Consider the following 9,582-nt stretch of genomic DNA (forward strand, 5'->3'; position numbering starts at 1 on the left):
TCAATCAAACAAAGGTAGGGGTAAGGTCTGCGTACATCCTACTCTCCCCTGGCCCCATTTGTAGGATTACACTATGTATGTTGTTGTTGTTGGTTTCAATCAAGAGGAATTCAAAGTTTTCAAAAGGTTAGCGAACTGACCCGACACACTTAGTCAACAATTCTCATTTTTATGTTGCGTGCTTTTATAGTATGTTGCCATGATTTATTCGTTTTCGTTATATCCTTTTGCATACTACTTTTAATTGTTTGTCCTTATGCCGAGAGTCTACCGGAAACAACCTCTCTACCTCCCAAGGGTAGGGGTAAGGCTGCGTACACTCTACCCTCTCGCACCCTACTTTGTGGGATTTCACTGGGTATTTTGTTGTTGTTGTTGTTGGTGACTCCAAATTATTTTTTCAAAAACCTTGTGAATCAAATTGTCGAGACTTTTCAACTCCCTCGAAAAAAGAGGGCGCAACACATATTAGAAACTCTAAAGCCTCATGGCTATGGCTATCTGATTGTCCCATATTGGTGCCCACAAAAATGCCAATTTGTACTTAGCGTTTCTTGCTTCTCTCTGAAAGATTTCAATTAATAAATAGTGGAACCTGTTTGTTTTTCTTGTCAAGGTATAGATAACTTGTTCAGAGACGGCAAAATGGGGGTGAATGAGTTAAAGGAGGCCTTAATCTTTCTATGCAAAGGACAATTCTGGAGAATGGCTGTTATGTGGACTATCTCTCTCATCCTATCATACCTGCAGGTGTTTGCCCAAAGGCATTACTCGCGGAAATCCAAATTCTATGAGCGTTCTTCACCATTATTGTTTACAGCATCATCTAATCCTGCTATTGCTTCTATCAAAAAGCCAATTTGCATAATTACAGGTGTAAGTTTTCTGTAGGCCGTCTTGGTTTCTTTTAGTTTATGTTGGTAGTTCTATGTGATTCAGTTCTAACCTATGTCACATTGACTATTCATTTTGCCTACTGTATTCATTCATATTCAATGGTAAATGACTTGGGAACAGAGAGTTATTTTTTGTTGATGCAATTATATCTTTGATGGGCATTAGCTATTTTATGAGAAAACTTTGTATTCTTTTCGGCTATCAGCATGTTTGAGCCATAGCTATCTTAATTTTTGCCTCCAACAAAGTCTTTTCGGCCTTACCAATTTTTTATAATTCCAGCATGGAAAATTAAATGTGCCAGTGTTGGATCTGTAGCCGAGTGCTATTTGATATATGTGCCAATTGCTACAAGCTATTTAGGCTTCACATTACCATCTGTGTCTTGTTCTTATTGGCGTTTAATTTGCAATCGTTTACAGGCCTCATCTGGTTTAGGTGCTGCTGTTTCCTATGCCCTTGCTAAAGAAGGTTATTATGTTGTTGTTGGTGGGTTTCTTCGTGCGTGCTTCCTTGATATAGATTAAAAATGAAATGCCATTCTCATTTATTTATACTTATTTATTTCTACTTGTAAGAAGATCAAATGTGTGCATGGAGAAGCAGTCTCCATGAGAACTACGCTGCAAACTTACAAATCTATTGATTGAAGAACTCAAAGAGATGTTTTAGTTAAGATATATGTTTTATTTAAGAAATCAAATGGAGAGTGTCAGACATTATTTCCTGGTTGACGATTTTGTGTTGTTGGTGTGCCTTCTATCAAATTCTGTTAATTATGTCCGGTGACTTACGCCATAAGGAGGCAGTTACCATTTGATTCCTTTAAGGATTCTCTCATAGACAGGAATCATGAATCTTGGATGACTTAACGATTTGATGTGCATGCTGACTATGAAACCAATCTTACCTAGTCATGGCTTGATAATTTTATTACAAGTATATTCTTGAAAGAGGCTTTCTTTTCTCTCTTCCATGCAACCATTTTCTTTGCAATACATGAATGATGACAATATCTCTAATACTTGCAGCTGGAAGATCATTGCACTCATTGTCAATGGTACTGTAATTAAGTCGTTGGCTTTTATTAACCTCATTCTAATTCTGCTTTAAGATATTGTCATTATTCTTGTTTCACAGATTGTGTCTGAAATCCAAGAACAGATAGATGATGCTAGCGTAAAAGCTTTTCAGGTTGATTTGTCATCATACAAGTCAATCTTGAGCTTCAAACACGCCCTTCAACAGTGGCTATTGGACTCAGATTTGCATTGCTCTGTCCAGCTCCTAATAAATAATGCTGGAATCCTTGCGACATCGTACAGAATCACTGCAGAACAATGTGATCAGTAAACCACCTAAATATTTATATATTGCTTTTCTTCATTCAAGCTTATTATCCTTGCAATAGGTTGGCTTGAGCATTCTTCTCAACAAAACTGCAAGTATATGCGTTTCATTCTTTGTTCTTGTGGAAAAACTCTTTCTGCTAATCCTTGCACTAATGGAACAGAGCAAATCTTACGTACAGAGACATGAAACACAATATAGAAGATCACTTTAATCGACTCTATTTATCCCAAGTTCACTTTATCAGATAAGTGGCGAGACCTTTAGTAGTGTGTTCTTGCGTTTTAGATAATGCTGCATTGGAATCAACACCATCCACTTGCCTTCAACACGCAAGAAGCTCTGCATTTTGCCTTAATTTTGTTGGAAAAAACATTAATTAGTATTTTACCAGACTCTGATATTTCATTGCTAATCCTTCTGGAGGAATGGAAAAATTGTAGCAGTTCATCTTTTTCATTTGTGGAGTTCTTTTATTAAAAGGAGCTGACAAGCTTAGAAACTTTGTCACTCCACAACGAGAGGCTCTGTTTTTGTGCATTCGCTTTCCATTTCTGCATGTTATAATCCTGCATTGGTGAGTTGCATGGCAAACTTGGCACCTAGGAGCTAATCTGTCTCTCTCACCGTCTCCCGTTTTTCTGCTATGAGGATTGCAATGATCCTGAGAAACATAAATAACGTGCTAATTGGACATTCTTATTTTTGTCTGCAGGATGATGTCAACTAATTATATTGGTCCATTTTGTCTTACAAAACTGCTTTTGCCGCTACTAGAACAGAGCCCTGTCCCTTCTCGTGTTGTTAATGTTACTTCATTCACTCATCGGAATGGTAGGTATAATTCATATGCTATCAGTACTATGTAACTCAATGTCTATCAGCATCATGGACACTCGATTTGTAAACAGAAAAGGTGTTGGCTTGTGTCAAAACTCAAAAGCATATTTGTAAACTACTCTAGTGCATAGTATGTTGCTTCAAGTGTTCATCTGTGGTTATATCTTTGACAGTCTTTATTTTGTTCCTCTACTCTATATTCTTCAGTGTTAGGGCTAGTGTCATTCCGTCATTTTGAAGTTTTTTAGCTGATTAACAACTCAGCCCTCGAGATATGGGGACGAAGGTTGCCTGAGATAATGAGCTAGATTATAATAGATTCTTCATTGCTAAATCGACAGATGTCATTGAAACATAGTTTGTGTTAATAAAGTCTCTGCTAAGAATGCTTCTTGTATCCTGTTCGTTTATGCTTTTTTCCGGAAATATAGTAGAATATAAATCGACGAGGGTAGTTTTGAATTGGGAATTGATATTTGTTTTTGGAGTGGTCTTTCGGCTGTTATTGGTGAGCTTACATATAAGATTTTCATTTGACATTTTCTACTTTTGATCGATAGTGTCTAGCATGGAGGTCACTGGAGAAACAATATCTGGGCAGTATTTTTCAAAATTAAGTTTGTATCCATTTGCTCAAGTGTATGAGTATTCCAAATGTAAGTTGAATTTTCCAGATTAAAGTTACTCTTGCTATCCTTGAGCTGATTGGCTGCTAAAAACTCTGGCCATTTCTCTTGCAGTATGCGTTCTGCTCTTCACATATGAGCTTCATCGGCAAGTTTGTCTGGTGGAGAAATCTCATAGTGTCTCTGTCATGTATGTTTATGTTCTCTTTTATCAAACAAATGTTATGTTCTCTATATCACCTCGTAAAGTCATTATAGTTATCAATTTAATTCTATACCTTTCAAGAATGTATTTGTTTATTAAGGTAAAGCTTATCTTTTGTGTGGGTTTCTAAAGGTTAATTTGTACTTGTCCTATGGTGTCATACATCTGTTTTTCCATATCCAGTTACTTAGAAGCCAAATTATAGGCTAATTCTTCTTTCAAGTTTATGCATATGTTTAAGTAAAAACTGAGCTTTCTTGGTGCAACATGATAGTTGCATCACAGAGAGGGCGGAACTATGATACCTTCTGAAGGAGATATTGATATCAAGAGTAGTGTTCGGCTGCACGCTCACTGCGTTTGCTTATCGTACTTCAAAGGAGCATATTTTATATAAACAATGGCTACTATGGACTGCTTCAGTTGTAGGGTTGTGAAGCATCTAGTTAGTCTCTATGACTTTCTGCAATAGAATAGTAGAAGTCATGTTGTGCTCATTTAGTTTTTGTTAATGAAATACGCATTTTCATGCCCATTGAGAAGTTAACTGAGGTGTTTAGGCATGAAATTTAGGCTGATGCTGTGTCTTAATTGCAGTTGATGGGTGGGTGGACTTAATTCAGATCCTTCCCTTGCAATCTATGACATATTTTGGAAAGTAATCGAGTCTGTGACACCTGAATTGGTCATCTAAAGTAAAGTGGTTTTGGAGCAAAGAGTGTGTAATAGAAAATTGCTCCACCATGTTAATCTACTTTCAGCCTCACTTTTGCCTGCCTCTCAGTCAGTAACAGGCGTTGGATTCACGGTGAAAACCAGTGAAATGTTTGTTACTTTCAGCTTTTTAGCTTCTAATATTTCTTTCTAACTTTTTATCTGTCTTACTTTTGTAAGTTAAATCATGTAATCCTAACTGATTGAAGAACTCTTTCATGTGTCTCAAGTGGTGATTTTATTTTGCCTGAACACTTCTATTTTGGTTTCTGGAATGATGAAGTGCTGCAGATCCTGGAGCAGTGAAAACCAACATTATGCGAGAAATTCCTTCATGCCTCTCATGGTTTGCGTTCTACATTTTAAATCTTTTGGGGCTTTTGCAGTCTCCTGAAGTAGGAATTGACTCTGTTCTAGATGCAGTACATGCGCCCCCAGTGAGTCTGTCCTCCTATCATCTGTTTTGTGATATGTATCAATTGGCTCTCAATTTATTGGTTCATTTCTTTGATTTAATTTCCTGTTTGGTCAATGTCTACAATTTTCAAGTTGAAGCCGAAGCACAAAATTCTTTCGAACTTGTTTCTCTGTGACATTAGGCTAAAGTACTTGTATAGTTGATGGATTCCCCTCATTTATTTTTTTATTTTTTATTTTTTAATAATGCTCCTTTGGAAGTAGTCCTGCTAGTTCAAGACAGAAAATGGGATTGATAAATCATGTGCATTGTGAAATTTCTGATCAGACAAGGGTTAAGGTATAGCTACTGATAAAAGAAAAAGGGGTTAGCCCGGTGCACAAAGCATCCCGCTTTAGCAGGATCTGGGGAAGGGCCGCACCCCAAGGGGTGATCAATTATAAGAGTTAAAGTAGAGCTACTGATAAAAAAAGGGTAGCCCGGTGCACAAAGCATCCCCGCGTTAGTAGGTCCGGGTAAGGGCCGCACCCCAAGGGGTGTGATGCAGACAGCCTGCCATAATGCAAGCATTAGTGGCTGCTTCTACGGCTCGAACCCGTGACTTATAGGTCACACAGAGACATTTACCGTTGCTTCAAGGCTACCCTTCACGGTAGAGCAACTGCTAAAAAATTAATAAGAGTTAATGTACGCTGAATAATGCTACATTCGGGAATAACTGGTTTCCATGCACTTGGCAGGTTTATTTTCTTCATTTCATTCGTAGAGCACAGGTGCTACTGTATATACAGTTTCTCACAGAGTATCGTCACAATCCAAAATCTGGGACCTGACAAGCCACTAGTTAACATATAATTAGGTAATTGCTCTTAAGTGCATTAGCTTCACGTTTCTTAGTTTAACCATCCATGTCTGCTCCTAACTGAGCAGCTAGGTGAACCATCCATGTCCATTTTCAGTCACCTAGTGTCTAGAGATACATTCCCATCAACTATCAATCACCAAGTAGCTAGTGAATTTCATCACACCTAACGGGTGAGCATATCACTACCATAGGAATGAGTAAACAATCCTTTATTGTTCTCTTCTCATTTTTATAGATAATTTTATTAATGTAAGGAAAGGCTGCCGTATACAAGCAATATACCAAAAATTGTAGGGCACCTACCTCCAAATATGGTTTGTCTACAAAAGACACGGAATCTCAGTCGGTGCACCAAATAGAAATTAGATACAAGAGACTTTCCCTCAAATGTACAGTCATATTCAATCCCTCAAACGCTCTCCTATTTCTGTCCTTCTATACTACCCAGAAAAGGACTAAAGGGGCAACCTTCCACACCCTTGATTTTCTCTTCCTGCTTTTAGATGTCTAACTGTGCAACGTACAGATAACTGTACTGCGCATCACCAACTGTACACAAAGCACTAACTGACATAAGCCTTCTTTTCCTCAGGTTCTCTGTTGTCTGTGTCTCACTTTTTAACAACCAAACAAAAAACAATTACCTCTTGTGGTCAATGACTGAAGAAATTTGTGTTTGGATGGTAGATTTCTCCCAGTGATGAAATATATGTAATTTCAAGAATTCATGGTAAGAATCAAGTTTTGATAGTTAGAATAGCCCTTTCTTAATTCACCTTAATTGTTTGGATTGAATGGAGCTCTGTTCTCCCCCTCATAATATGTGTCCTAGCTATCTGGAAAGCATTTTGGGGTAAAACTAGGGGAACACCTGTGTTAGTGCTTTCTTGATAACGGGTCGCATTAACGATGCTATAGAGATCATGTTATACTCTCGACACTATAAGGCTATCGCTATAGAGATCACTCCGGCAGTATAGCAATCTCATTGAATTTTTTCAGTGTTACACAGTACACTACTGCCTCATCTGAGGCGTTACCCCCACTGCGCACGCTATACCGCTCGACTCAGGCTATAGCAATCTAGTACAATTCCTTGATCGCTCTAGCAATCACACTTTACTCTTATGAGTTGCATATCATTTACGAGATAAATGCAACTGGACACATCGATATCGTCCTTTTTATTTTTTGCCCCTATGAGACTCCATTAACCATTGTGTAGTGACCTATTTATGCCATCTTTCTTCAGCCAGTGTTCATGTTAAACTACCTCTTTCTCTTCATCTTTTCACTGAATCTACCCTCCGATATTAGGATCTTGATTTCACCGCATCAAGGGGGTGCTTATCGGAACATCTTATAATTGCTATTCGCATTAGCTAATTTTATGCATTCAGTTATTGGAACATTTATGCTATTGCTGTTACTACTTCTATTTCATCTTGAACTATGATTAAATGTTCTTGGCTATTATCTGGGGTTCCTCATTCTTTGATGACTGTACCAGGAAACCTCGGGAGTATACTTCTTCGGAGGAAATGGTAGAACTCTAAGATCTTCTCGGCTTTCTTATAACTCCAAACTTGCAAAAGATCTCTGGGATGATTCGTCTCAAATTTTCCTTGAACGGCAGCTTGCTTACCGGGATAAAACTTGACCAGAGACATTAACCTGGCAACTTTCCTCAGTATGTGTGGAGCATGAACTTGAGTTTTGATTAAAAAAAATTATATACATTTATTTTCTATGCATTTTGGAAGAGGTTCAAGTTAGTATCTTGATGTTTTAATTACCTTTGTAAGTCCTGTTTATGTTAGTAGTTATTAAAGTAAGGCAAGTATTCAGCCATTATTAATTTTTAGCATCCTTTCCCAATATTCATTCATTTTTTATTTTTTTTAACTCTATATACTGCTTAAACCAAGTATACTAACAAACTCTTGACTACCGAAACTTGGTTGTAGTGTAATCAGTCATGGGTAAGACCTATGTTCAATTCTTAAAAATGTCGACGCCAGTTCGTGTCAGATACTTCAAATGTAGTGCATTTTTGGATAATCCGATACGTGTGCGGCAACATTTTTGGAGAGTCGGAGCAACATAGGGTAAGACTAATTAGGGGCTCCAAATAGGCGGATTACTGAAATTGGGCGAGTCAAAATGTCCTGAGTTAATAAATAGACGGGTATGATCCACCCAAAGTTATTTGCGCCGAAAGGGTTGGGTTAAGATGTGCCAATCATTGGGTCATAACCAATCTGTCAACTCATACCAAGTTTAATTTCTATATTTGTTTTCCTATAGTCGGTTTAATTACTAAACCAAACTAATAAAATATTATCATGACTATATATAGCATTTCAAAAATAAAAAAACTTTTCTATAAATATTTAACAAGGTTTCTCATTGGTCAATTTGGGCTATATATTTCGTCCAAATTAGTTCAACTTTTAGATGTGCTAAATCGGCCAAGCCAAATTGGACTGGTTAATACACGGAGGGTCATTGGTGGGTCTGGTGGGTCGTGTTTCCATGAGCTAGTTTCGCCACCCCGGGCTAAGGTACAACTTAGCCTTTTAAACTTTGGTCTAGTGAACATTCTTTTGCCCTCTTCAATCTATTTTTAGTACTAGTAATGATGGAACTCTTAATACTTCAAAACAGATCACTTGTACCCCTTTGGTCGCACTTCAATCCAAAAAGCATTTGATAATGAGGTATACGTATAATTTACTTTGAGGGGTGCACAGTGCACAACAGCCTGTCCTGTCACCTGTGATAAGTTTATTCTTATTTTTAATAGCATAACATTAGGAAATTCTTGAAGATGCTAATGAATACATTTCCCCTTTACGCTTTAAATAGAAGAAAAGTCATGACTTTGTAAAGATTTCTTTTATATGTAAAGATAAATCTCTTGTAAAAAAGTGATAAAACTAAAAATAAATTTATATAGAGCCATAAAACCAATTAATCCGTGATAAGTCAAGGATGATGTGCTATTGTAGGGAATTTTGAGAAAAACTAGACTAAACTATTTCATTGTAATGCTTCAAAGGTCAGTGAATTTGACTTATAATCTGGTTGTGTGGTTTAGAATTCTTTATAGAAAATGAACTGCCTACCCGCTAGGGTGGCTCAGTTGGTTGAGCACGGGTTCAAAATCCCTGCCCACGACAGTCGTAGGGGATTTGCCTTTTCGGTCGAATTCGTCGCACGAGGCTTGCCTAATATGGGTTATCTATACTTGTGTGATTTGCGGGCTGCATTGGCGGGGGTTTACTGCCCCTTGTGGCCTGAAGGGTAGCGGTTGCGGGTCCCCTTGTCATAAAAAAAAAAAAAAATGAACTGCCTTTGTACTGCTTTTAACATCTCTAATCATTAATTATCTGATTTTCTCTAAAAGTGGGATAGTTAGTCTACAAATCTTGAAAATTTTCATGTTCAGAATAAATTGCAAAACTTGAAAGTGAAACAAATCGCTTCAAATAATTTTCAATTCAAATTTATTTTATAAAAGACAAGTTCGATTACTCAACTGGTGGTGAAGACCCTTATTTTATAGAAGAGAGGTTGGGTGGATTATTCAACGGAACACTCTTACCCCACTGATCAGCCAGTGTGCAATGACGGTCGGCCTGTTGTCCCTCCCACGAGGCTTAGC

At 37.5% G+C, this 9,582-nt stretch overlaps 1 protein-coding gene across 4 annotated transcripts; it reads left to right on the forward strand.

Moving 5' to 3' along the window:
* The first annotated feature begins 510 nt into the window (after positions 1-510).
* On the forward strand, positions 511-7,779 carry LOC132057509 (uncharacterized). Of its 4 annotated transcripts, none has more exons than XM_059450140.1 (9): positions 511-876; positions 1,320-1,386; positions 1,929-1,957; positions 2,038-2,246; positions 2,963-3,081; positions 3,648-3,743; positions 3,828-3,903; positions 4,924-5,069; positions 7,426-7,566. In XM_059450140.1, exons 1-8 carry the CDS (start codon positions 646-648, stop codon positions 5,024-5,026), a joined length of 930 nt encoding a protein of 309 aa, XP_059306123.1. In that variant the 5' UTR covers positions 511-645; the 3' UTR covers positions 5,027-5,069; positions 7,426-7,566. The 4 variants fall into 4 exon arrangements, with proteins under 4 accessions (XP_059306123.1, XP_059306122.1, XP_059306121.1 ...); XM_059450138.1 differs by having other exon boundaries at positions 528-876; positions 1,320-1,368; positions 4,916-5,069; positions 7,426-7,779; XM_059450136.1 differs by having other exon boundaries at positions 533-876; positions 4,916-5,069; positions 7,426-7,779.
* The last annotated feature ends 1,803 nt before the right edge of the window (positions 7,780-9,582 follow it).

This window comes from Lycium ferocissimum, chromosome 5, assembly GCF_029784015.1.
Source record: "Lycium ferocissimum isolate CSIRO_LF1 chromosome 5, AGI_CSIRO_Lferr_CH_V1, whole genome shotgun sequence".
In the NCBI taxonomy this organism is placed as follows: domain Eukaryota; kingdom Viridiplantae; phylum Streptophyta; class Magnoliopsida; order Solanales; family Solanaceae; genus Lycium; species Lycium ferocissimum.

Excerpts from the sequence above, each read along its gene's own strand:
- LOC132057509 (XM_059450136.1), top strand. The coding sequence starts at position 646 with ATGGGGGTGAATGAGTTAAAGGAGGCCTTAATCTTTCTATGCAAAGGA. Across the intron at positions 3,744-3,827 it reads AGTGTATGAGTATTCCAAAT|TATGCGTTCTGCTCTTCACA; the intron begins GTAAGTTGAATT and ends TTTCTCTTGCAG. Across the intron at positions 3,904-4,915 it reads TCTCATAGTGTCTCTGTCAT|TGCTGCAGATCCTGGAGCAG; the intron begins GTATGTTTATGT and ends GGAATGATGAAG.